The 27,795-nt window shown below is 57.7% G+C and overlaps 1 protein-coding gene across 4 annotated transcripts in view; it reads right to left on the reverse strand.

Moving 5' to 3' along the window:
* Window positions 1-20,712: 20,712 nt before the first annotated feature.
* SHISAL1 (shisa like 1) overlaps window positions 20,713-27,795 on the reverse strand; it is a 129,768-nt gene continuing 122,685 nt past the window's right edge. For all 4 annotated transcript variants that reach the window (XM_027070504.2, XM_027070505.2, XM_053199484.1 and 1 more), the window contains exon 5: window positions 20,713-26,447. In XM_027070504.2, the coding sequence (XP_026926305.1) occupies window position 26,447 (1 nt within the window). In that variant the 3' untranslated portion in view covers window positions 20,713-26,446. The remainder of the gene's footprint in view (window positions 26,448-27,795) is intronic.

Here is a 27,795-nt window from a genome sequence, read left to right on the forward strand (position 1 = left end):
CCTGTGATGGGATTAGCGTCCTAATAAGAAGAGGGAGAGACACCAGGGCTCTCTCTCTCTCTCTCTCTGTCTCTGTCTCTGCCGCGTGAAGACCCAGCCAGAAAGTGGCCATCTGCAAGCCGCGAGGAGGCCTCTCACCAGGAGCTGAACCTGCCGGCACCTTGACCTCACACTTCCAGCCTCTAGAACTGTGAGCGATGAATGTCTAAGCCCCCCCCCCCCCCCCCCGGTCTGCCGTATGCCGTCACAGCAGCCTGAGCTGACCAACCCGGATTCCCCAGACCGTCGTTCCTTAGGGAAGTAAAACCACCGGACTGCCCGCCGTGCACCTCCTGTCACGGCGAAGTTGAAGAGTCTGACGATATCAAGTGTGGGCAAGGACGTGGAGCCCCGGGACCTGGCACACGTCGCGGGTGGGGATGCGGGTTCGGCAAGGAGTTCGGCGGTTTCCTTCCGGACTAAAACAGACCCTCATCGTCCGACCCGGCCGATTCACGGCTAGGCGTTCATCCGAGAGAAATGAAAACGTACGTCTACGCGAAGACCTGCACGCACGTGGCGGTGCTGTTCACAGACGCCTCAGATCGGAAAGGACTCAGACGTCCGTCGCTGGCAAAGGCATACACGGGCCACAGGGCGTCCGCGCACTGGGTCCTGCGTGGCCCCGAGGGAGGGGGTACCGATACAGAACCAGCGGGCAGGACCCCAGGAGCACGGGGCAGGTGACAGACGGGAGGCCCAGCAGGCGATGCGCTGATGCTACAGTTTGTAAGAAATTCTAGAAAAGGCCAAACTGCGGTGGGAAGGGGGGGCGGGGGCCGGTTCCCAGGGGGGCTTGGGGAAGGGTTCCGACACCAAAGAGGCACGAAGGGACCTTTGCGGGAGGCGGCACTGCCCTGCGTCATGAGAGTTGGGGCGGCGGTTACGTGACTATATGCCTTCATCAGAACTCATCAAATTGTGCACTTAAAACACTGGGGGACCTTTCCTTTTATAGGTTACTCCTCGATAAGGCTACAGAAAATTAACGGACACGTTTAAATTTGCCGTGACACTGAACAGGGGTCAACGTTGTCCACCTGCACGAGCGAGGCAAGATGGCTGGGGCGGCCCTGACTCGTGCTTTCTGGAAGCCTGGTGTGAAGGGGACCAGGGCCGAGGGCCGAGGCGGGGAGTGCAGAGGACCTGGCCCCATTAAAGGCCTGCTGGGGACGGCGGGGGATCTCCTGGTGGCTCTTGGGTTAAGTGTCTCCCTCTTGGTTTCGGCTCAGGTCGTGATCTCACGGTTGGTGGGTTCAGGCCCCGCGTCGGGCTCCGCGCTGGCAATGCGGAGCCTGCTTGTGATTCTCTCTCTCCCTCTCCACCCCTCCCTCTCTACCCCTCCCCTGCTCCCTCTCTCTGTCTTGCTTGAAATGAATCAATAAACTTAAAAACGATTTTTTAAATAAAAAATAAATGACTGCTGGAAGGTTCTGGATGAGAGAAGGGGGTGGGGGAAGAGGGAGACGTTCAAAGTGTGGGAGGGGGCGACAGGCACAGGGAGGGCGGGAGGGGCGGGTGTGGGAGCAGGCGGACAGGATGCTCACCTGGGGCCCCCCGGGGAGTGCCGTCTGTGCTCTCCTTGTCCCCTGGAGTATCTCCTGCGCTGAAACCTTTGTCTGATGCTAACACAGCGAGCTATCATTTCCATCTTGCTACTTTCACACTGTGTCTCTGTATGTAAAGAGGATTCCTTGCAGACACAAATAGCCGTATCCTTCTGGCCAATCTGAGCAGCTCTGCCTTTTAATTGCACCGTTCCGTCGCTTTATTGTGGAAAAATGCACCTGACGTCTGGAGTGCACCGATCAGTGGCATTAAGGTCCTTCACATTGTCCCGCGACCATCCCCACCATCCGTCCCCAGAACTCCTTCCGTCTCGCCAAACTGACCCTCGGTCCCCCTTGGAAGGTAACTCCAGCCCCCACCCCCCAGCCCCTGACACCCACCATCCGCCTTCCCGACCACACCCCCGTTTCCAACTGCCCAGGGCCCGGCGTCCCTTGGGTGGGGGAGGGGGACCCGCCCAACTCACCATATCCAGGTCAGCCCTCGCCCCTCCCCTGTCCGACCGCCTGACTCCCCATCTCCAGCCTCCTGGCCGCCAGACTCCAGACTCCTCTAGACCCTCCCTTCCCCCCCTTCCCGGGGAACCAAGTCTTGCCCTTCCCCCAGTCTAGCTCCCTGGTCCTGGCCCCCCACCCCCTCCACCCCGGGGAGTCTGGCTCCTACAGAGGAGGAAGCAGGAAGCAGGACGATGACAGTGGCTGAACAGGAGGCCCTGAGGCCTGAGAAGGAGCTGGCAGTCTGGGGCTGCGTGTGCAAACAGCTTCGGAGCAACGGGAAATGCCTCGAAGGACGGCCGGGGTGCTGCGGAGTTGAGCCGCTTCCCGAAATAATCCAGGGGGCAGCTGTCTCCGATTCTGAAACTGGGTCTGGCTGCCTGAGCTACAGGAAGCCCCGGGCCCCACACCAGCCCCGCTCTGGGAACAGATGGCACTAGGAATATTTTTTCTTTTACCAAAGTCAGCTGGGAAGCAAACAGCTTGTCTGGGGAAAAGTGTGTTCCTCCCCCCTCTCTCTGGCAACAGACCAAAGCCCCCACCTCCCTCCTCCAGTCCCCACCCCCGTGGGCTTTCTTTCCCTGTAAGACCCAGGCAGCGGAGGAAGGGGGCATCACGGGCCTTTCTCACCTGGGAGATCAAATGGGTCCCCATATCCCCCCGATGGGTTTATCCTAGGGAGCAGCGGGGGCTGGTCGGTCCGTGGGGGCCCGGGCTGAGCTGGCACAGGAGGTTCTGGGAGGCCTGGCTTCTTGGAAAATGGACAGTGGGGATGGCCCAGGCATGATTCTCCCGGGAAGAGCTGGCCAGCTGATCTGGGTTGGCCAACTGCAGGAATTCATTCATTCATCCGTGAGCATTTCGGATGGGTTGGTATGCTTCCTGCCTGCAGGGGTATCATCAAGGCACAGGTGGGATTTCACATCCGTACAAATCACTGTGCACAAACCGTTCCTAACAGACCTTCCCCGCGCACCTACCCTGCGCAGGCCCTGGGCTCAGAGCCAGGGATACAGACGGCCTGTTGGAGGCTCTGTCCAGGAGGGGCTCAGTGCCTCTCTTGGGGCATCGGCTGCCCTGCAATGCTGGAGTCAGGTCCCAGGGCGTGAATCCTGGGTGCAGCCTCCACCTGCCCTGTGACGCAGGGGGAATCGCTCACTTCTCAGAGCCCCAGTTTCCTTCTCTGGTCAAATGGAAGCGAGAAGGGAATTTGCGTTTCGTAGGTTTAACTTTCGAAAGTTAAAGAGGGTCCATCTCCCACCCAGGCACTGCCGGGCGCACAGCGTTCAGGATTGTCGGATGACATCGCTGCCGTCACCAGAATCAACTTCACCATTGTCGTCCCTATACCTGCAAAAACAGAACTGAAAGTCCTTCCTTCCATGGGTCCTGGTGAAAATGCTGTGCCGTGAGGTCAGGGCCCCAGCTCGTGGTGGGAGTTCGGGCGCTAAAAATCTGGCTCATCAGGTAAGCCCTACCTGGATTTCACGTGTCTCCTGCTCCCAGGCTCTGCTTGTTGAAACCTACAACACTACTCACTACAGCGGGGGCGCTGGATAAATATTTGGTGGCTGACCCACTGACAGGGACCTCTTAGCTGCACTGGGGTGGGGCAGATGCCGACCCTGGGGCCCAGGCCGGCCACCCTGATGCCCCAGGGAGCTGGTGTTAAAGCTGAGCTCAACTCTAGGCTCACGGCCCTGACCTCCGATCAGTTTCCTCAGCCCCTGGGTCCACTGGAGCCTAAGCTGGGGGGTTCACCAACTCAGCTGAACACACAGAGGCCAACGGAGGACCCCTGGCTCCACGATCCCTCTCCTTTCCCCTGGTTGTCCAGAGAGAAAGGCAACGGTGTGATGTGGCGGGAAGTCCTGGACTCCGATCCCAAGCTCGGCCTCTCAGCAGCTGTGTAATCTTGGGCAAGTCACTGCCCTTCTCTGAGCATGAGTTTCCTCATTTGGAAAATGGGAAGGCTGCTCCCCGCTTAGCTCCATCCCCAGGGTGGGAGTCACGAGGATTAACGGAAGTAACGATGGGCAAGGTTTTCAAGAGGGCCGTTAGGTAAATAATGGCTGTGGCTGACACTTACTGGACCTTCATGTTTCTTCACCTGCCGTGGTCCAGACGGCCTGGCCGCTCAGCAGACCCACTTTCTTTTCCTGCTGGGCGCACAGCTAGCCACATCTCCCAGCCACGGAATGGACTCCAAGTCACCGAAATGTGAGTGAAGCAAGATGTACCCTTGCGGGGCCTGGTCCCCAAACCTGGTCCCCGTATGACCCTTGGTGCTCATACAGGGATGTTCATCCAGGAGGCCCGGGTGATGCCCTGGTGCGCAGGCAATGGGGTGACATTGGTAGCCATGTGCTGGAAGATGGCGGGGGCCACAGACGGAATCGTTCTGGGAGGGAGGGCTGCCGGGTAGGAACACCCGCTTTGAACTTTCTTGAGCAAGAAATGTGTGAACTCACCCCTTGGATGGGCGTTGCAGTAGCTGGGGGTGGGGGTGGGGGAGGGGACCTTGACCACAACGGCTACATTGACTCTGCTGTTTACTTCATTCATTTTATTATTGAGCTGGCGCCTGAAGCCTGGTCTGCGGCAGCTGCCTCTTGTTTGCGTGGACTCTTGCTCATGGTGCTTTTTCCCTTGTGTGTCTTCTGTGAGCTTTGCCGGCGGTCGTTTCTACCTGCTGAGAGTCACTTCCATGTGGGTCCCTTTCACTAGAGTCTTAGTTTGAGCTTTGTGGTCCACATGGCTAGGTATAAAATCCACATGAGGGCTGGTTTGTGGTTATGACTTCAGGGGAGAGTGTTTTTCCTTTTGTCCTGTACCAGGATTGATAAAGTAAGTGTTCTCTTCAAGTTTCCCCTCTAATTAAAAAAAAAAAATCTGTATCTATATCTATATCTATCATCTATCTATACATATATATGTTATTGTTTATTTTTTTGAGAGAGAGAGAGCGAGGGAAAGGCAGAGAGAGAAGGAGACACTGAATCCAAAGCAGGCTCCAGGCTCTGAGCTGTCAGCACAGACATGGGGCCCGAACCCATGAACTGTGAGCTCATGACCTGAGTCAAAGTCAGATGCTTAACCGACTGAGCCACCCAGGCGCCCCACCCCCTGCCAACTTATTTCAACAGTGACATCATAGCCCTTTGGAAAACCCGGCTTTACGTGGGCTCCCTGACTCTCGAGCAGGACAGGCCCAGGCTTTCCTTCCCACCCCAGCGCCGTAAGTGTTCCTGACAAAGGAAGGTCAAGGTGACTGGGCTTGGCAAATGCTCCCGCTGGGCAAAACCAGCTTAGGCAGTGGCTTACCTCTGGAGAATTCCAATTCCATTTTTAGTTCCTTGGCTCGTGAGGGTCTTCCTTGCTCTTGCTTGCTCTGTGTGATGCATATTAATCTGTCCATTATCCATATCTGTATGAGTATATGCACAAAGAAAAAAATACCTTGACATGCACGCATACACATGGCACTTTTCTGTTGCTTTGCAACGTGACTCGTGCTCAGCGACTCAGTCCATCATACTGTGGGAAGGGGACGTTGTTCTCTGGTCTCACGTAACAGATTTCTAATAGGCAGCAACGTGTCTTCACCGATCCCTTTCGCCGTGTTGGCCCCTCCTGGAGTCTCCACATGGAGGGAGGGATCTGCTCCCCCATCACCCCCTGTTCCTTGTCGAGACCCACTCCCCTTGCCCGGGCCTCTCATCCTGGACCCTGACCCAGGTCGCTTTTGTCCGTGAATCATCTCCATCACGGCAGTATATGTCACTAACAAAAGGCTTTGGGTGCTTCCTTCTAGGGACACAATTAGCGTGGTGTTAGCGAGCTGGAATCTTCTCGAACGGCCGGTCCTGGTTGGTCTGGGGGCCACGTCCCACCCGGGGGACAGTGGGGGGCGCGGTGCTGAGGCAGCAGCTCGGGAGGAAAGAAATCGGCCTAAAGGTCCCAGGCAGAGGGAGACAAGAGACAGGTGCTGGGGAGCGGACAGCCTGAGGTGGAGACCAGGCCCCGGCAGCTCACCCGGGGGAGTCAGAGGCCGGGGAACCCTGCGTCGGATCCGGTAGAACTTTCTAACAGGCAAGGCCCATGGAAGGAAGGCGTGGGCTGCACAGGGTCCCAGCATCCTATGGCAAGGTGGGAACAGAGCACGCCTAATGGGGCCAGGTGCCCCGCTCAGACCACCCTGGGTCATCCAAATCTGGGCCGTGATGGTCAGACGGGCCAGCCAGCTCATGTCCTTCCGCCACTCGGGGCCTCCGGGGACAGGAAGTACACCTGGGTTTCACGCCATGCACCAGGCAGCGGCTCGGAATGCACATGTGCGTTGCTCACCCCGGTGATAGATGCAGACTCTCTGGATGACTAACGCGCTCTGGGAGGCCCGGAAGCTGCCGGTCCACGGACCACCCTTTGAGTAGAAGCTCCAGGAAGGTGGTTCCCAGTTTGGCTGCACTCGGACTTCTGATCCTGGGCCTTACCTGTGCCCGTTCTTGGTCCTTGGGCCGGGTGCGGTTTGGGCGCTGGGAGGTCTGGACCCTGTCCGGGTGATTCTAACGGGCAGTTGAGCCTCAGAACCATAGTTCTCAAGGCCACCGAGAACGCGGAACTCATAGGCCCTCCCGTTCATCTTCCATCGACAGAGGTTTGGGTGTGGAAAAACACCTGTCTTCTCTGAGAAAAAGCGGCACAGAGCTAGTGACCGGCTGGCTAGGACGCGGAGACCCAGAGAGGGGCCCTCACAGACCCTCAGGACCTTGTACGGCCACCGTAGGCCGGAAGGAAGGCTCGGGCCTGGCTGGGGTTTATCTCCTCGCTGCGTGTCGCAAGTTGCCCTGTCCCGCCTCCGTTCCTGTCCTGCCACGTCTGGGTCAACAGTTCTTGAACTTGAACCCACACCACATGTGAGCTCTCTGTGCCTTGACCCCCTCTGCTGGAGCCCGAGTTCCGGGGCACAGAGCCCTGCTCTGAGAGTGCGGTGCCCACGGCTGGGCCTGTCTTCCCTGGCCGGTGGGCTACTTCAGGGCAGGGCCTGAATCTGCCTCCCTACTGAGTGCCCAGCGCCCAGCAAGGTGGGCACGGGCAGTGGCCGGTGAGGATCTGCTGAGTGAGTGCGTAATGGGCACGCTCTCCCCTCTGTCCCTCCCTCTTCCACCTCCCCTTCTCCCTTGTCTCTTCCTTCTTCCTTCCTTCCCTCCTCTTTTCCTGTCTTTCAGACTCCTTCCCTCCCATTCACGAGACAGCCCCATGGGGCACGATGCCCAGGGACACCAAAGCAGACAGACTAGCCCCTAACCTCAGGGGTTGTCATTCCAGGCGACAGGACCCTTCCCCTCAGTCTCCCCACCTTTAAGGCCAGGTGCTCCGAACTTGGGATTCCCGTGGGATCACCCTCCCTGCTTTGGAACTCTTAGAAGGGCCCCTCCTACCCCATCTCGTGCACTGTGAGTGGCCGTATCTCCCAGACCCCGTGTTTGTGGGGGGCAGCAGGCCCCCAGGGGGATTTTCTGGTCATGTGTGGTCTGTGACGCGGTTTGGACAGAGCAGTGACGAATCCTGGTGACACAGTGATGGTTTCTGGAACAAAGGTCAGCCTTTTTTTTTTTTTTTAATGTTTATTTATTTATTTTGAGGCAGGGAGGGACAGAGAGAGAGACAGAGAGAAGAGACAGAGAGAATCCCAAGCAGGCTCCACACTGTCGGTGCAGAGCCTGACTCGGAGCTCGAACTCACGAACCCTGAGATCGTGAAGGCTCTGGGCCTTCTCCCTCCTCAACTCTCACCTCCCTCCCTGCCTTCCCACAGCCTAGGGGTCCTGCACGTCTAATCCAGTCCCTTGACTCAGCCACCAAACTGCCCTCTCGCAACGGGGTGCGTAGGGGAGGGTGGAGCTTTAAAAGCAGGACTTCTGGGGCGCCTGGGTGGCTCGGTCGGTTAAGCGTCCGACTTTGGCTCAGGTCACGATCTCGCGGTCCGTGAGTTCGAGCCCCGCGTCGGGCTCCGGGCTGACGGCTCAGAGCCTGGAGCCTGCTTCCGACTCTGTGTCTCCCTCTCTCTCTGCCCCTCCCCCGTTCATGCTCTGTCTCTCTCTGTCCCAAAAATAAATAAACGTTAAAAAAAATTAAAAAAAAAAAATAAAGTCAGGACTTCTATTAAAATCGTGCTCTGCCCTTTATCTGCCTTGACCTTGGGGAGGGATCTGGAGCTTTCGAAGTCATATTTCCTCATTTTTTTCGGGGGGGGGGGGAGGAATCTATTAATAACACTTCTGGCCTCTGCAGGGGTGAGCTCAGACGGGCCAGCCCACTGCTGTGCCGTGGGAGGAGGGCTAGAAAGGCTGGGGGTGTCGCCTGAGGTGTCTCAGGGGCATGTCCGGTCCCCCGCTGGGCTTGGCTGGCCCCGCCGATGAGCCGGTGCCCGAGCACGGCGGCTGCCGGGCACCTTGGGGCTCTCCTGGCAGGAGACCGGGCTTCTGAGTGTCCCAGGAGGAAGCTGGTGGCCTTTGGTGACCCGGACTGGAAGTCAGGCGGCGGGAGTCCTCCATGTCTGTAGCTGACACCGTCACCGGCCGCCATGGACTCGGCCACGCTGAGCGTGAGATGTAAGAAGCAGGTGTTTCTAGCTGTTGCTCATGCGAGGCCGAGACAGAGACCCCCGAGGAGACGTGCAGAGCAAATCGACCTGGAGACAGGCTCCGGCCTGAGATGCACCAGGCCAGTGAGCCCGGCAGGGGAAGGAGCCTCAGACAGGCCCCGGGACCAGTGTGGCCATGTCAGGCTGGCTTCTGGTGGTGGACAAGCCAGGTCCTCTCCCGGGTGAGAACAGAATGTTTTAAGGGCGGTTTTCCTGACAGCAAGGCTTCTTCTGGGCCAGCTTGGCACGCCCGGGGGGAGCTGGAGGAGGAGGGCCGGACGCTGGCACAGAGAGCTTGGCCTTGGCAGGCGGAGAGGGGGCAGGGTCTGGGGCTGCACTCTGCGACCGGTTCCCGTAGCCCTGCTCCTGTGGGCGGTCCGACAAAGGATGTGCCCCTCCATCTGCGAGTGAGTTTTCAGGGAAAACCTTCCACAGCTGTGAAATCCTTTAAATACACCGAGCTGTGCATTTTACAAGCTGCCACCATCGATAAGAATAAAATTACACACAAGAAACATCAGCTTTAGGGGCGCCTGGGTGGCTCGGTCGGGTGAGCATCCGACTTCGGCTCAGGTCACGATCTCGCGGTCCGTGGGTTCGAGCCCTGCGTCGGGCCCTGTGCCGACGGCTCGGAGCCTGGAGCCCGCCTCGGATTCTGTGTCTCCCTCTCTCTCTGCCCCTTGTCTGCTCACATGCTGTCTCTCTCTCTCTCTCTCTCAAAAATAAACATAGAAAAAAAAACAACACAGAAGAAACATCCGTTTGGGGCAAAAATACCCTCTGGTCAGCACACGTCAATTCGGTCACTTGCCGTTGGGACTGAAGGCTCATGGACGTGTTTGGAGTTAGCGGCCACTCCCTGAGCTGTCCTGGCTGTGTGGCCTGGGAATATTGTTTCCAAGCCTCCCGATAACGTGAAATGGGAGTTCTCGCACACGCATGTGGCAAGAGCCCAGAGAGGTGGATGGCAGGCTCCAGGCCACACAGCTGTGGCCTGACAGAGCCAGGAGCCCCAAGTGTGGCCCAGGGCGGGGACTGGGGGCTGGAGCCGGAAGCTCAGAGTCACATGACGTGCAGAGGCACAGGGTGAGGGCCCCCCGCCCCCGCCACTGCCCTGGGCCAGTCCCCTCTCCGCCCGTTCCGCTAGGGTTCAGCTGAATCTGCACCTGAACGTGTCCCAAATCACCACACACTGGGTGCCTTAACATAACAGACATTTATTGTCTCCGTCTGCACATCGGGGTCAGAACAAGATGCGGTGGGGTCGGCCCCTCCTGGAGGCTCTGAGGGAGGATCCGTCCCAGGCTTTCTCCAGGCTCCCGATGCACCCCGCGACCCTCAGCATCCCTGGCGTGGCCACACCCTTCCTCTCTTCTCGTCCTCACAGCCTCCCCTGGGCGTCTCTTCTGCGTCCGTGTCTCAAATGTCCCTCTTCTTTCTCCTTGAAAGACATGCCAGTCATTGGACGTGGGGCCCACCCTGGATCTAGGATGACCTCATTTTAATTCTATCTGCAAAGACCCTATATCCAAATAAGGTCACATTCACAGGGACCGGGGGTTAGGATGCAGACGTCTCTTTCTGGGGGCTCTTTTCAGCCCACTACCACAGGGAGGGGAGCCTCTCTGGGGCTGACCCGCGGCAGGAAGTAATCCTGAGGGTCCCGGGGATAAGGCTGGGCCAGGGGGTGAAGCTGCAGGGACTGGGAGTCATACAAGGGCAGCTGTAGAATGCCCAATAAGCGTAAGCCGGGGCCTCCGAGGCTGCCAGGAAGGAGGGTCCCCAGGGGTGGGGAGGGGTGGGGAGAGCAGGTTCAGCTCAGGCTCCTGCCACAGAGACCTTGAGGGGGCGGGGGCGGGGAGGGGACCGGAGGGAAACGCAAGCCCGAGGGTGGCACACACTCACAGGGCCCCTCTGGGCTCAGGGCGGAGGCACAGGGCCCTGCCACCAAATGCCCCATCGCCCCTTGTCCAATTTCTGTTCCCGGGACTGACCCTCCCCAAGAAGGACATCGAAGATGGCCACCCACCTCGGGGGGTGGCCCCCCATCCTCAGAGGCCAGCTGGATCCTGCCGCCCCCCCCCCCCGCCCCCGCCACTCCATCCTCTGTCCGGAATGCTGTCCTCTGATAGTCACACGTACGTGACCCGGGTCTCAGTGAAGTTGTCACGGCTCCAGGTCACCCGTGCGAACCGCCCTGTCACTATCTCCCGCCGCCCTAGAGCCCCTGCATTGCCCCACACTAGCTGGTAGCTGTCTCCTCCCACCCCTCCTTCGGCCATCTGCGTGGGTTCCTGTTGGTTCGCTGAGGGCAGGGGCCCTGTGGGCCTTACTCACTGCATCCTGCACCGGGAGCAGTGGTCAACACATTATAGGCATGCAAAGGAGAAGTTGTTCAGAGAAAAGAACTTTCTAACGTGTTGAACCATCTCACGATGATGCTTGTGATAGTGAGCTGCCCGTCACGGGTGGCATTCAAGCAGTAGCTGGATGGGCGCTTGTCAGGGCGTGTTGGACGGACAAAGGCAGGGGGGAAAGCCGAAGCGGAGGGCGGCCCCAGATGCCCTGCAAGGGCTCTGACCCTCCTGCGCCCCCTCCCTGTCTGCCACCACTTTTCTGTGGGATGCTGGGTAACGCCCCCGCCCCCCAACCGGGCCCCAGTCTCTCCACACTTCTAGAAAACAAGAGGTGGCCGTATCTATTTGAACCACCCAGAAGGAAAAGGCTGCAGAAGGAAAGAACAATATTTATTCATGATCATGTTCAGAAATTAGGCTGGGGAGCCACAAGCAGGCGTTTCCGACGACAGCCCGTCTGGCCCTGCCTCTCGGGCTCATGCGGCAGATTCCTCGCTCATGTCACGTCCTGCAGCCTCAAGCTGGCTTTGGCTCGAGTATCTGCCGGCCGCTCGGGTTGTCCTCCGAGTGACGAATGGGGAGATGGGGTGTCGGACGGCCATCGGGGCGCGGGCCGCTTGAGGCCCCACCTGGGGGCTGGCTGAGCCTCCGTGCGGTTCGGGGACTCCCCCTACGGAGGGGACCGTGCCCGCTGGGCCAGGGCAGGTGCGGTGAGGGTGCCGGCTGGGACGGGGGCTCGGCAGATGTTCCCCCCACCCCGGGATGGCTTCGGCACTCGGGCACCCAGCTCGCTCTCCGTTTTCGGCCCTCTCTTGAGAGCAAAGCTCCCCGAAGGAGCAAAACCCCTCCCGTCTTTTGTGAATCCCACCCCCCCCCCCTGCCCCCCGCCAGCCCTCCAAGCGGGCTCTTGACCCCATGGGTTCCCTGAAACGGCTCTGAATGAACTCAGCAGCGACCCCTACCCTGAAACCCGCTATCAGCTGTCAGACTTCGGCTCCGTCAGCAGCACCAGCTCTGTGCATGGGTACCTCTCTCCTCCTGGTCGCCCTCCCTCCCCTGGCTGTCCCCTCCTCCCCTGGCTGTCCCTTCCTCACCTGGCTGTCCCCTCCTCCCCTGGCTGTCCCCTCCTCACCTGGATGTCCCCTCCTCACCTGGCTGCCCCTCCTTTCCTGGCTGTCCCCTCCTCCCTGGCTGTCCCCTCCTCCCCTGGCTGTCCTCCCCTCCCCTGGCTGTCCCCTCCTCCCCTGGATGTCCCCTCCTCCCCTGGCTGTCCCCTCCTCCCTGGCTGTCCCCTCCTCTCCTGGCTGTCCCCTCCTCACCTGTCTGTCCCCTCCTCACTTGACTGTCCCCTCCTCCTGGCCATCCCCTCCTCCCCTGGCTGTCCCCTCCTGCCCTAGCTGTCCCTTCCTCACCTGGCTGTCCCCTCCTCACTTGGCTTCAGGACCCAGAACACTCACTCCCTGGCAAGTGCTTCCTGTGTCTTTGACTTTGAACCCATGTGGTGTCGCAAGACTCAGTCTCCAGACTGTGCCACCTTTTATTAGCCACGGGCTCCCTTAGTGAACCTGCCCTGTGGATTTAAACCCCGTCCAGATGCCAACGACGCCCACAGTGTCCTCCAGCCTGGTCGCCCGTCCTCTCCTCCAACCGGGTTTCCCGCTGCTTCCGCCGTCCCGCTTGGATGTCGGGGCCACGTCTTCTCAAGCTCAGCGCGTCCACCACTGAGCCACCGGCCTCCCAGCCTCCCCGCCCTTCGGCCGCTCAGGCCCAAGTACCTGTGCTCAGCCGTGGCGCCCCTCTCACAGCCCACGTGCCGTGGGCGGGAAACCACGTTGTCCTCTGCCGTCGAAGCACATCCAGGACCCGACCACTCTCCACCCCCGCTGTTTCCATTCTGGTACAAGGCACCTGCCTCCGTGCGCCCGGCGGTCTGTCCTCAGCACGGCGCTCAGAACAGTCCTTCGAAAACAGGAAGCCAGGGCGCCGGGCTGGCTCAGTCGGTAAGTCGAGCACGCGACCCTTGATCTTGGGGTCGTGTGTTCGAGCCCCGTGTTGGGCATAGAGTTTACTTAAATAAATACATAACCAACCAACCAAATAAATAAAATCTTAAAAACAAAACAAAACCAGGGGGGGCTCTGAGCCTGGGTGGCTCAGTCGGTTAAACTTCCGACTTCGGCTCAGGTCATGATCTTCCTGCCCGTGGGTTCGAGCCCCGCGTTGGGCTCTGTGCTGACAGCTCGGGGCCTGGAGCCTGCTTCGGATTCCGGGTCTCCTTCTCTCTCTGCCCCTCCCCCACTCACACTCTGTCCCTCAAAAATAAATAAATAACATAAAAAAAAACACAGCAGAACCTATTACTCCTCTTCCTCTGCTCAAAACCTTGCAAAGTCCCCCACTTTTCGCCTGAAATGCAAGTCAAAGTCCTTACAAGTCCTACAATTTTCCCGGACCTTCTCCAGGACCCCCCACTGCCTCCTTCACCCCCAGTCTCCATGCCGTGAGGAAGCCCGAGCAGCCGCGCGCAGAGAGCCCATGGCCAGCCTTGGGGGGGTGGGGGGGCCTCACGTGGAACCCTCCAGCCATCTCAGCGCCCCAGAGAGCCCCTAGGCTGAGCCCACAGAATTGTCACAGTAAATGGTTGTTGGTATTTTCAGCTCCTACGTTTCGGGGGGTTGCGTACACAATGATGGACACCTAAACGGCCACCCCCCTGAGGACCTGGTTTTAAAATGTGCTTTAATGACATGAACACATACATGCAGATATTATGCACAAATGCCAGAATGTGTTAACATATGTGCAATTTGTTTTACTGGCAGTCTTTTTGTTCTGTTTTCCTATTTTGCTTGGCTCCCTTTCCCCTTGCCCACACATCACACCCTATGTCCTCAAACCATGTTGTCTGATTTGTTGGAATATGCACGTCATTACTTCTTGATGTGTATGGACACAGGGGGTGGTCACTGTGCTGCAAAAATGTGGTCGGGGCGCCGGGGCGGCTCAGTCGGTTGAGCGTCTGACTTCGGGTCGGGTCGTGATCTCGTGGTTCGTGGGTTCGAGCCCTCTGTTGGGTTCTGTGCTAACAGCTCAGAGCCCGGAGCTTGGAGTCTGTTTCAGATTCTGTGTCTCTGTTTCTCTCTCGCTAGCACTCTCTCTCTCTCAAAAATAAGTAAACATTAAATAAAGAAAAAAAATTAGGGCTTGAGTTATGTTTCACTGGTTGTCTGGACTTGAGAAACACTAACATTAATAAGGCGAATCAACGTCAAAGTCACGTCCGTGGCTGGGGCACTGGGAAGAGCACAGACAAATCAAGGAACGAAAACTTGCCCAATTCAGCGAAGAGGGCGTTCGTGCCATGGCCAAAAAAGTCTCAACACGTCTTTGGTTTCACTTTCTACTCTTCTCACAAAAACAGAACGGCCAATGAACGTTCACGTTGGATCTAGATGTGCTCATTGGTTGCAAACCTCGGTGGGCTACAGGTACAAGACTTTGGCAAAAACTCAACAAAAGACCCTCTGAGAATGATTTGACTGTATAAAGTTTATAGCCCAGAGTATCGTATATTTTATTATTACTCGTAAACTCAGTGCCACACATCCTTTATGTTAGTCAATTTTATGATAAATATAAAGTGCATGCATTTTCTTTGCCCCCTGGAGGAGGCTGGATTGTTTATCACGGAGCCGCACGCCTCTGCGTCCGTCCCCCTGTGGATAAGCGTCTTTTTGTTTCCTTTCCAACACGGAGCCCCCTTCCATCCATGCTGGGTCAAATGGGGTATGAATTTTTAATTAAAAAAATTGTTCTGGAAAATTGTTTTTCTTTATTTCTTTTTTTTTTTTAGAGAGAGAGAGAACGAGCAGAGAAAGGACAGAGAGAGAGAGAGAGGGAGACAGAGGATCTGAAGCAGGCTCTGTGCTGACAGCACAGAGCCCGACACGGGGCTCAAACTCACGAACCGCGAGATTGTGACCTGAGTTGAAGTCGGACGCTCAACCAACTGAGCCACCCAGGTGTCCCATAATGTTTATTTATTTTTGAGAGACAGAGAGACAGAGCATGAGCAGGAGAGGGGCAGAGAGAAGGAGACACAGAATCCGAAGCAGGTTCCAGGCTCTGAGCCGTCAGCACAGAGCCCAATGCGGGTTTCGAACCCATGAGCTAGGAGATCATGACCTGAGCCGAAGTCAGACGCTCAACCAACTGAGCCACCCAGGCGTCCCATAATGTTTATTTTTGAGAGACAGAGAGACAGAGCATGAGCAGGGGACGGGCAGAGAGAAGGAGACACGGAATCCGAAGCAGGCTCCAGGCTCCGAGCCGTCGGCACAGAGCCCGACGCGGGTTTCGAACCATGAGCTAGGAGATCATGACCTGAGCCGAAGTCAGACGCTCAACCAACTGAGCCACCCAGGCGTCCCATAATGTTTATTTTTGAGAGACAGAGAGACAGAGCATGAGCAGGGGACGGGCAGAGAGAAGGAGACACGGAATCCGAAGCAGGCTCCAGGCTCCGAGCCGTCGGCACAGAGCCCGATGCGGCGCTCGAACCCACAAACTGCGAGATCCTGACCTGAGCTGAAGTCGGGCGCTCAATCGACTGAGCCACCCAAGCCTTTAGAGCCCACCCTTTAGAATTTCTTGCTGAATGTTTATGGTTTTAGGTAAGTCTCTAATGGGAAGTTGGTTTTCACATACGGCTGCAATAGGGTCCAATTTTATTTTCCTCTGGATGGGTAGCCAGTCAGTATCGTTCGTAAACACTTGTGGCTTAGTCCAGCAATAAAAGCAATTATATATTAATTAGTAATTCCCCACCGGATTGAGACCCTGCTCTGGTGTATTAAGTGCCGCACACGCTCACTTATATTTCTGTTCTTCCCATCCATTTGTCTACTCTCAAGCGAGCCGCCTACGGATTTGATCAAAGTGCCTTCATAGTAGGTTTGCAGTCAACGTTGGGATGAGGTCTTAAGAGTGTTTCTTCGTCTACTGCCTCTCGGTGACCTTCACATCCGGGAGGCTCCAAGTGAAAACCGCGGAGACGTAACATGGAAAACGGCCAGATCCCCCTGTCACCTCGCGGAGGGGAGCCTCCCTGCAGCCTGCCCTGATTGCGTCATCTCTGCATGAGTGGTGGGCAACCCTCGTTCTGGCCTCCGCGTAGCCTAACCCATCCCGGTAAAATCTGTGTTTCTGTGTCAAACAGCTAAAAGATACGGCATTGGCTTAGCGGCTGGTGGCGGGTGACGAGGACACAGTGGGTCTGGGGGATGCGGATTCGGCTGCGGATGGGGACGCCTTTACCTGAGTCGGTCCACGTGAACTTACAGCCTATTGAACTTGCAACACTAAAATGAGATTTGAGGAAGCAGGAGCTGACAAGTTTGCCTTGGCTGTTGACTACAGGCAACACGATGTTGCAAGAAAGCCAAGGAGTGGCTCTTTTTTTTTTTAAACTTTTAATGTTCATTTATTTTGAAAGAGACAGAGAGAGAGAGAGCCTGTGCGTGAGCGGGGGAGCGGCAGAGAGAGGGGGGTGGAGAGAGAGAATCCCAAGCAGGCTCTGGCTGTCAGCACAGAGCCTGACTGAGGGGCTCAAACTCATGAACCGTGAGATCATGACCTGAGTCAAAGCCAAGAATTGGACGCTTAACCAACTGAGCCACCCAGGCCCCCCTACAAGTGGCTCTCTGTGAGCAGAAATAAAGAGAACGGAGACATTCCAGAAATCCGGGGCTTAGCAAAGTTGGAAAGCCAACAATAACTTGATAAGGGATTTAGAAAGCCTTTAGACAGTAAAGGCTCAAACTATCTCGGGGCAAAAAGCAGATGAAAAAGGTCCCGATAGACTCAAGGTGGCTGGGTTATGTTGTGAGCGAAACATGGGGGCAAAAGGCAAACGAGGCAAGTGGAGACCCGTGACCCAGAAAGACCTTCTGCATTGAGAACATGGAACCCACTAGAAACAAATATGTCAGACAGCGACGACATTTTTAAGGAAACCGTATTGGAAAGGAACCCAAAGCTGGGACTAAAATACAGCGTTGGCTGTTCCCTGGGTCCCCAGTCATCCATGGAGGACAGCTGCCGAGAATTGCACAGCCCCCAAAGGGCGCACTCCCCAAGCCCATTTCAGGTGTGACCAAAGAGCCTGATGGCAGGACATATTCCAGGGCCAGAGAGAACAACCAACAAGGCACTTCCTCTGGAGAAGCCGAATCGAGAAAGCTGCCCCCTTCACCATATCTGCCCAGCAGGCCGTTGGAATTGCCACAGAGCAGAGAAGGCCACCTGTGTTCATTGGTTCCCGTCTCCACGTGGAAGGGTTCCCCGAAGGTGCCATGACCTTGCTCCATCACTGAATATGGGATCTGTAGAGGAGGCAGGTGACGTCTCTTGCGGCCTGTAGGTGTCCAGACCAAGAGGAGGCGGGACAGACCCTCTGAAGAGCACCGTGAAGGTCACTTGCTCTAAGAGCCAAGATTCCAAGTTGGATTCTACATGTGGGACAAAGCGTGCCTTGAATATCTGGGGACCCCAGGAAGACTACTTTTCCTAGCTGCCTGGCGGTTAGGTGGGGCTGTGTGTTCCAACCAATGAAATATGAGTGCAAGCGACGCTCGTTACCTCCGGGCCAAAGTGTCCAAGAGCTGATGAGTTACCCTCACGCTCTGTCCTTCCTCGCCACGGTGACCCTGGTGGCTGCGGGGTGAGATGATGGTGAACAGGATAGAGGTGCCTGAGCCCCTGAGTGATGTATGCTAGAGGATTCTCACCAACCCCCGCCAGATTTTGCTTGAATGAGATATATATATATATATATATATAGTTTTTATGCTTAGCCGCTGGGTTTAATTTATTTTGGATTTCCTCCCTGTACCATCATATCATCTTGAAAGGTGGCATTTTAATTCCTTCTATTTCGGCCTTCACACCTTCGGAAGATTCCTCCTCTCTGCCTCACGGTGCTGCTGGGAGTTCATATTCGACGTTGGACAGAAGTGGCGAGAACAGGTGTCCCGGGGCTGATCAGCTCCTGATCTGAAAGGAAAGCTTTCAACATTTCAGGACTCCAGGTCTGGAAGGTGTTTTCTATACGTTTTTCACAGGTATCTGCTGTCTGGTTGGAGAACATTCCCTTGTGCTCCCAGCCTGCCCAGCATTTTAAAACTTGAATGGGCACTGATTTTTTTTTTTTTTTTCCTGTACCTATTGAGATAATCACATTCTTCCCTTTAATATGCTGATGCTGTGGATTATGGTTATGGTTTCATTTTTTTGCAGTTTATTTATTTAAAAATTTTTTCTTAAATGTTTTTATTTATTTTTGAGACAGAGAGAGACAGAGCACGAGCAGGGGAGGGGCAGAGAGAGAGGGAGACGCAGAATCCAAAGCAGGCTCCAGGCTCCGAGCTGTCAGCACAGAGGCTGACGCGGGGCTCGAACTCACAGACCGTGAGATCATGACCTGAGCCGAAGCCGGACGCCCAACGGACTGAGCCACCCAGGCACCCCTTATTTATTTTGAGAGAGAGAAAGAAAGAGAGGGAGATGGAGAGAGGGGGAGAGAGAATCCCAAGCAGGCTCCATGCTGTCAGGGCAGAGCCCTACGTGGGGCTCGATCCCATGAACCATGAGATCAGGATCTGAGCTGAAATCAAGAGTTGGACGCTTACCCGACTGAGCCCCCCGCAGGCGCCCCTCTAGTTATTGTTCTCTGATGTTCTACCAACCTGACATTTCTGGGACCCACCTGGAGGTGGGCCTGGAGTTTGCTTGGTGGGAATAATTTGCCTACGGATTCAACGTATTTAATAGTTACAGGGCTCTTTCGACTTCTATTTTCTAGTGTCAGTTTGGGGAACTTGTTTTTCCCAAGTCTCTTATCGGTTTTTATGTTTTTTGGATGTGTGGTGGGGCCTCCTTCTGGATTCCTGGTATTGAGAACTGACGACATCCCTCCCTTGTCCCACACCTGCCCACGGCTCCCCATTGCCCATTCGATCCAGCCCAAGGCAGTTGGCTGGGCGTCCGCGGCCCTGAGGGATCTGAAGGCGATCATTGTCCCTTGCCACGTGTGGTCCCCCTGCCCCCGGCATAAGGGACAACTGGGGGAGAGAAGGCAGCTTTCCAGGAGCACACTCTTCATTCGGGGTGTTGATCCTGTCCCCTCCTCGGAGCCGGGCGGGGGAGGCGCATAAGTGTGTGTGTGTGTGTGTGTGTGTGTGTGTGTGTGTGTAGGGATGGGATTTCGAGATGACCGCTCACAAAGACGTGGGGCGCCTGCAGGGAGAGAACTGGCATTTCCTTCCCTGGTGGCCAGTCTGCTCCCCGCCAGCAGCCCTGCTCGAGCCCCCAGGCAGAGGCGGAAAGGCTGGGAGGAGCGGGGCTGAGGAAGGGGAGGTCACAGACCCTGGGACTTGTCACCTCTGGCTCTGCCGAGGGCAGGGAGCTTCCAGGGAGACAGGACGGCTGCCTGGGAGGGAGGGGTCTCAGCAGGGACGCTGTGGGGTGGCTTGCTGTTGCAAGACCACGTCCCCGTGTGTGTGTGTGCGCGCGTGTGCGTCTGTGTGCACGCGTGCACAAATGGCTGCATCCTAGGAGCACGGGGCTCCCCAAAGACGCCTCCATGTGCCCCAAGAACACACCTGCGGCAGCAAAAGCAGTGACATCTGTCCAGCTCCCTGCCCTCCCCTCCTCTGGTCCCTTTCCTCCCCTCCGGCCGGGATGCCCCCTGCACTGGGGAGGAGAGGGGTGTGCCGGGTCTGCCCTCCCCCCACTGGGCCATGGGACCGGACGCCAGGCCGTCGGGTGTGGGAGGCAGGGCTCCGAATGGCCTTTGAGACCAGAGCTTTGACCTGGCCACATTGTCAACAGGGCTGAGACCCTGGTGGAAAGAGGCCCCCACACGGTCCCCACAGGCGGCAGGTATGGGAGGCACAAAACCCCTGTTTGCCGACAAGCGTGTCTGTCCCTCCTGGAGTGTGGCGGGCGCGATCGTCCTCCGAGAACCCACGGGCTGGTGGCGGCACTCGGTCACCCAGGGCCACCTTCCAGGCCAGGTGTGGGAATACACGCTGCCCCCCATGCCAGGCCAGGCTCAGGCTTCCCGGAGATAACAAAGGAGCAGGGCCACCTCGTGCAGCCCCTGTCCCCACCCGCACCTGTGTCCTTGTGGACGCCACCGGCCGGGCCTCGGGGCTTGGCTCCTTTCCGACCTGCTCTTGTCCCTTGGGCAGGGGTCCCCCCTCTGGCCTCTCCTTCTGCCCTCGGGGCCACGCCCCCGAGGTCTTCCGGATGGATGCGTGTGACCAGCTGCCCGTAATGTCACCCCGGACGCCTCCCCAGCTAGACCTCAGGCCCTCCTCTTCCAGCCTCCCGGGCGCAGAGTCACAGATCACGGGGGCAGGCTCCCTCCGGTGCGTTTGAAACATTAAAGCAAGTTTCGGCACAGGGAACAGTTGACATGATCCTCCTTTATTAAAACCTAAGGACATCTTTATAAAAACTACTGTATATAAAGACCAAAACAGTGCAGCAACAGTCAGTGTAAAATACATTATTATTATTATTATCATTATCAGGAATATTACTGGGTTTTTGTTTTTTGTTTTTTTTTTTGGTTTTCCCGGTTATCAGCTACCAGGGAGACCCGGTGCTTGCTCATGGGAAGTCCGGCCACGCAGGAGAGAGGACGCGTTCTTTCCCACCCTCACCCGCATGCCCTTGTCTGGCTGACCCTGGGGTGGACATACCCACCTGGGGGGGGGGGTCCTGCCTTGTTGGGGTGACCGAGCCCCTCACTCTCGGCATCCCAACTCCGTTATTGCACGTTACTCAGGCTGCCTGCCTGCCTCTCTGCCCGTGATGTGTCCCACCAGTCGGAACACACGACACGGGGGCGGAAGCAAAAGGTGAGAAACCAAGGTGGGGTTCCAAGAAGACATTCTCTCAGGCCACCAGTTTGGCTCCGCTGGGGGCCCGCGGTGGTAGCGCCGTCTGTAACTTTCAATCACGCGCCCCAGCACGCGATCCCCCCTCCCGCCCCCCCCCCCCGGGGTTCATCTGACTTCCACGGGATCCTGCACATTTTGGAGGGTGGTTTAGGGCCACTCACAGGGCACCTCATTGCACAAGCCCACTGGGGCCGCTGTTGGCGACGTGGTCCACAGAAACGATGTTCCTGGGAACCCATGACCACTTCTGTGACAGCACTGTGAAAGGTGCCTCCCGGAGGTGGCTCCTGCAGCAGCCCTGAATTTCACTCTGTCAAGGGCAAGCTCATTGGGGCTTTGATGCAAAGATAGGAGTTTTCGATACAGTGTGATTAACGGTCAAAGCCAGTCACTCACCGAGCGTCTACCCAGCACCAACTATCTGGCCGGGTCTGGTACTGAAAACTTGGGGGTGGGGTGGGGACAATGCCACCTCCAAGGTCACCATCATGGAGGGGATCCCTATTTGTCTTGTGGATCTGGGCCTTCCTGTTGGGCACGACTGGCCAATTCCCAGGGGATCCCAGCCCATGTTCCCTGACATCCCTGTGTTTGGCAGGAACTGCTCCCAGATGCGCGCTGGGTTCAGAGCGGGATAAATATTTGTCGAACTGATGAACGAATGCATGCGTGAACGAGTGGATCTTCTAGAACCTTCTGTCTCGCCTAATTGTTCAACTTCGACATCTGTTTTCCAGGCCACAGCCCCCAAGGTTGCCTACGTTTGTTTAACTCCCATCTGGTGCCGTGTTTGTGCCGCAGGCTGGCTGGGGTGGGGGGGGCCTCAGGTGGTGCTGGCCACATAGCAGGTGCGCAGCGTCTGAGTTCTGGGGGGGAAAGGGCATTGCCCCTGCCCGGTGATGGGCTCGGGGGCTGCAGGTGGCAGTGAGCAGTGTCACCACTCACTGGGGGGTTGGCTCCCCTCACCCTGACCTTACAGATGGCTGTGGGGACCAGACAGACGGCATCCGACACCCGCCAGCTAAGCGGTAAGGTCAGGAGTTCCTGAAAGTCACCTCTGCCATTCCGACCCCAGATTTCCACGGCAGAGGACGGGGGGGGGGGGGCAGTCTCCCACGGACGTCGCTCTGTGATGACAAGGCTGCCCCTCCACACAGACAAGAAACGCCCCCGATAACGCCACTCGGAGCTGTCACGTCATTCTGGATCGTCGAGGAACCTGCAAATTCACTTCTGAAGAGTCACAGCTCTTCCTGCCCAATCAGCCACGGTGAAAAAATTAAAGTGAACCAGGACACCATGTTTTTAAAGTCTGTGACTCTGGAAAAGGTGGTTTTGGTTTGTTTCCGTTTTTGTTTTTGTGTTTGATGGCATGGGCTCCAGCAGACCCAGCGAATGGGGCGTCAGCTGAGCCGGTGGCCGGGCCGGGGCCGGGGCCGGGGTGACGGGCTGGGGAGGGGTGCGGTGGAGGGTCTGACTCCCCACCTGCTGCGGACGAGGGTCTGGGGATCTGCGTGGGAGACAGTGCCCGGCACGGCGTCACCCGCAATCTCGCTGTGACTGAAATGATCTAAAGAGAGCTTCTGATTGGATGGTGAGCCGAGAAGGGTCTTGTGGCCGAAGTCTCTTTGCCCCACCCCTGGCCGTGTTTCTTCCTGTTCCCCCTGCCCGCCCCACCTCCCCTCCCAAGCCCTTCCTTCCAGCCCCAGGGCCAAGCTTGCCTCAAGGGTGTTTGGGATGGTGAAGAGAAACCCCACGCACCCTAGCTAACTGCCCACCTGTCCTGGTAAAGTATCAGGAACCACGGAGACACGGGATCCACGCGCGTGTGTGTGCAGTTAAGGCCCGTTTCGTGTCAGCCGTCCCCCAGGCGGCTGGCGGCTCCGGGCAGGTCTGCGGGACAGCGGGCTGCTCCTTGAGGCGCGGGCGACGTCAGAGGTCAAGGTGAGGCCGGAGAGGCCCGAGGGTGCTGCCCAGTCCTGGTTCTGAACAGGCGCCCGACCACACCGATTACACCATACACGGCCGACAGTTAAAGCCTAGATCGAACTGCTCGTTAATCGCACAGCGTTCCCGGGGGGCGGGGGGGGGGAGGCCCTTACGGATACGGGGCACCGGCTACACGGACCGGCCGGCCGGCGTCGGGGACAAATTCTTCAGGAAGGTATGTCGTCTTCTCCTTTCTCTGCTTTTTATTTTTCTTTTTGTACTATTATTACTGGCATCGTTACAAATGACGCGGTGATAAGCCAGAAGCTCACAGTAAAAAGGAAACAGAGGCAGCTTGAACACCCGGGTGTGCGAATCGCTAAAAATAAAAAACACTAACGCGGTAAATCTCTACCGGAACTCGTCACTACCCCGTATCTGGTTCTCAGGGATGCGCTGCTGACTGGCAAGGTGGCCTGCCACAGTAGGATGGGGACAGGTTTTCGCTGGGATGAGCTGGGCTCCTGCCGGCCTTGGAGGAGCCCTTGACACTGGGAGGGATGCACCTGCACACCTGTCCCCGTGCCCGCCGCGCGGGGCGCCTTGTCAGCCCCTCTGGGAGGCCGTGACTGCCGGCCCCTCCCTCTCACGCCCCCCACCCGACCCACACACCCGTCAGGTGACACATGGGCTCGGAGAGGAGCTGGGAAGGGGCGCTGCTGTGGGTCCCCGCCCGCCACGCGCTCTGCCCGGCAGGCTGTCCCGCACTGGCCTGCTGCGTCTTGGATGTCTGCTGAGCTACATATGGGAGGCCTCTGCTCCGACGGAATGTTCCATCCCGAGCCCCCACAGGGTTATCAGTCACTCCCGGAAAAGACTGCTGGTGGGGCCCAAAGCAGAGCCTTGCAAACCGTAATTCTCGGGGCTGCAGATCAGGCGGGTCCGAGCCCCGGTTGGTCTAAGGGATAGCAGCCTCCAGGCCTGGGGGGTGGGGACAGCCAGCCAGCTCCTTCGTGGCCCAGGAGGCACCTCTGAGCGAGCAGCTGTGTGTGGGTCACCCACAACCACGGGAAGCCAGACACGCAGCCCCCTACATCCCTGGCCTGACTCCTTCCTCTTCCCGAGGGGTAAACTGAGGGCAGAGGAAGCACAGGACTTGCCCGAGGTCACACTGCTCTTGGGGTAGAGCTGATGTCAGAATCTGGGTCTCTGTGGCCGCCCCACCCCCGACCCTCAGGTCCCCCTGATTCCCGAAGCTCAGCACCTAGGATGCATTCAGGTGAGGGGTGACCCGCCTGGGAGGGGTGGGGTGGGGTGGGGACGGCTGCCGAGCACCTCTCCAAGGCCCCCCACGGTGTCCGGGGAAGGGAAGACACGCCCAGCCCTACTCAAGACCCCAAGCAAAGTTTTCCCACGTTGCCCCTGCCAAGCCATACGCTCGGGCACCCCAGTCTGGGGAGACTCACGGAAACCGTGCATCTGGTCCCCCACGGCCTGTGGGAAGCCACGGGGGCCATCGGGGTCTCAGCCTTAGTCCACAAAACGAGCAGCGTCCCTTCTTTATAGAGCTGTGGAAGGGACAGAGGGTCAGGGTGCACGGAGAGCGCTTCATCCAAGGACGGGCCGTTGCCTTACGGACTTCCTCACCCTCCGCCCCTTCTGCCCTCCCTCTGGGTCCCAGCCACCCTGGATTTCTCCGGCTTCTCGAAACCATCCAGCATGTTGCTGCCTCAGGACCTTTGTACTTGGATGCCTTCCCCCTGGCTTTAATGCCCGTGGCTGACTCTTGCTTCTCAGCGAGACGGTCACCAACGGACGGTTTGGGCTGAATTCTCTTGGCCACGCACTGGTCGCTATGGTAGCATCCTCAGTCGTGACCCACTTCTCCCCAGCCGTGAAACCAGCGCCACGAGCAGGGGCCCGCCCGCTCACTTGCTGTGTCTGAAGGGCAGATAGTCCGTGTGCAAGAACACTGGGTCTGGCTAGGTGAGGAGGTACCATCAGGGGACACCCGTGTATCGAGCAGGGGCCACCGAATCAAGAGCTGGGGGAGGTCTGGTCATCGCTGACACCAGCAGGACGAGGGTGTCTACACTGGCAGTGTGGCCTTGGGGGATTCATGTGATCATTTCCGGGGCAATGCCCTTCCGTGTGTGTGCCCTGGGCCAGCAGGGGTGGGGGTGGTGGTAGGGAGCTCTGCGGACGGATGTCACAGGCATCGGGTTTCTGGAGGTCTCACCTTAAACTAGAATGGTTTCTAGAAACGTCCCCCTCCCCGGGGGCTCCCACAGCCCCCTGTCCGGCACAGATCTGTGTGTCTGTCTATCCCATCAGATGGTGGCCCCACCAGGGCAGAGGCAAAGCCCTGCCTCAGGGCCGGTCCCCATCACGGCCCAGCCTGGGGCCTGACACACAGCAGGTGCTTAACCAGGATGTGCTGTGTGGATGCCGGTTTCAGGGCAGTGGTGGGCGGAGAACTCGGGGCGACAGCCAGTCCACCGAGAAGCCACTGGCGAGATTTCCCAGGGACTGCGCTGGGGGTGCCCTGGGCTGGGGAGCTTGGACTCTGGGTTCCCACACCCCTAAGATCAAACAGAGGGGACGGTCTCCTCCTGGCCTTGTGACCCTGGCACCTTCATTCCTCAGAGCCGTTTCTGCAGGGGGCTCACCACACCCCCCTCCCAGGCGGCAGGAGAGCGTGCGCACAAAGACGTGCGGCCGAGAGCCTGCGCCATGGATGGCCCAAGACGCGTCTCCTGTTACCACGTTGTGACAGGAATAAATTCCAGAAGCACAAACCCTCACTAGCATTTGCGAAGCCCCAGTGGCCTCTGAGACACCGCTGATGGCAGCTGGGTCCCAGCTGCCAGCTGTGGCGAAAAGCTTGCCCCGGGGCGCCGGCAAGGACCCCCAGCACAGGGGACCTCTGCCCATAAGAAGACTCGGGGACCCCAACAGAGACTCAGCAAACAAAAGAACACCCCAATCGCACACACGCGCGCGCACACACACACACACACACACACACACACATTCAGTATTCTGACACGGAAAGGCCCACAGGCCACGACTGGAGGGAGCGGAGGCAAAGGGCCCACGGGTACATCGCACAGGCTCGCATTAGAGTGGCTCTGTGTTGCCCATCCTGAGTCCACGTTGGCGTCACCTCTCAGAAGCCACCGGCCCAGAACGGGACTATTGCTTGCGAACGGGTGGCTCACGACCCCCTCCCTCCCTTACGGCCCCCGGCCCCCACCCCTGAGTTTGCTCCTAGTCTTAGAAGTCCGCGGAAGGGGGTTTGGGGCACAGGTGGCATTCCCTCCTGTGCCACCGCTGCAGCCACCTCGGCTCTCCCTGGGGTCTCTGCTGACGTGGTTCTTCTCGGAGGTCGTGCCGGGCGCTTCGGGGCTCACCTCCCCCATCCTGAGGCACGGCGAAAGGGTTTTCTGGGGAAGCAGAAGGAAAGAAAACATCACCTGGTGTCTCCTCCGTGGGGACTCACTGAGGACCTTTCTGCTGGGCCTCAGTGCCAGAAGCCAGGTTTTCTCCGAGTGCGTGACTTCTGGATACTGAGAAGCATTTGGCTTTACCACGGGAAGCAGGACGATCACGTCCACCACCACTATGGCCCCATCCAGGACCAGCACCCGTGGCCCATGCAATAAGACAAGAAAAAAGCACAGCGTCTCAGGAGTGGAAAAGAAGAAACTGAATCACAACTAACAGCAGACAATGTACACAGAAAATCCAAGAGAATCAACAGGGTAATTGTTAGGACAGAACGCAGATACAGAGATACGACTTTCAATCCACGAGACATCAGATTCACCTCCAAAGCCCAATGGTGTTTATCTGTGGCAACAATTACCAGAGTGACCACGTGTCTCAGCTTGGGTCATCCCAGATAACACCAGCTGTTCTGACATAATTTTTAATACTGTTCCCCTTCCGGGCTAGTAAGGATTTTCATTTGGATGATAAACCATACAGTCACCCTTGCTATAAAAAACTAGAAGATATTAAGAACAGGCACCAATACCACTCACGATCGTAATAAAAACCATTGTGAATCTTGGAATCGCGTCACTGGATGCGACCATATCCTACGAAGCGATGGGGCGGAAACCAGGGTGCTCCTGGCACAGGGACGGGCCGAGAGACCCATGGGGCAGGGGCAGGAGTCAAACACTGGCCCACAGGGCACTCACAGCTTTGAACAGCGGCGTCGCGATGGCACTGTGAGTCCTCTGTCCCACATCCATTCAAAGGGGTAACGGCCTAGTCGCAGACACTTACCTTCCCAGACTTCCTGGCAGACGGGCTGGTCACATGACCCAGTCCCGTGTAGGCGGAAGTCCACTGCGGAGGGGACATGAATCCAGGTAAGAGCGCGAGAAGGAGGGACACTCGTTAATGCAGGTGACGTTTGGGGGGGGGGGCCGGGAGGAACCTGGTTCTGGTGCTGGGTCCTGACAGCTCACCTCCATGCCAGGGCGGCTGGGCTTCCGTTACTCGCATCTGATCACGGCTCTTAACCGATAAGCCATCGTCAATCAAGCCCCAGGGTGTGTTAGGGGGGCCAAGGCCGGGGAGTTGAGGGCGGGGCTCTGACAAGGCCAGCACAGCCCATCCTTCCAGAGCAGGCGAGAGGCCGAGAAGCAGGCCAACATCCCTGCTCTGCATCCGCGGGGACACGTGCGTGGGCGCAGGGTAGGGGTTCCACAGAGCCTCGTCCTCTGCCCGGAGCAAAGCCAGGTCCAGCGACCCCCCCCCCCCCCACCTGCTTTACCTTTC

This window comes from Acinonyx jubatus, chromosome B4 (assembly GCF_027475565.1).
Source record: "Acinonyx jubatus isolate Ajub_Pintada_27869175 chromosome B4, VMU_Ajub_asm_v1.0, whole genome shotgun sequence".
Classification (NCBI taxonomy): domain Eukaryota; kingdom Metazoa; phylum Chordata; class Mammalia; order Carnivora; family Felidae; genus Acinonyx; species Acinonyx jubatus.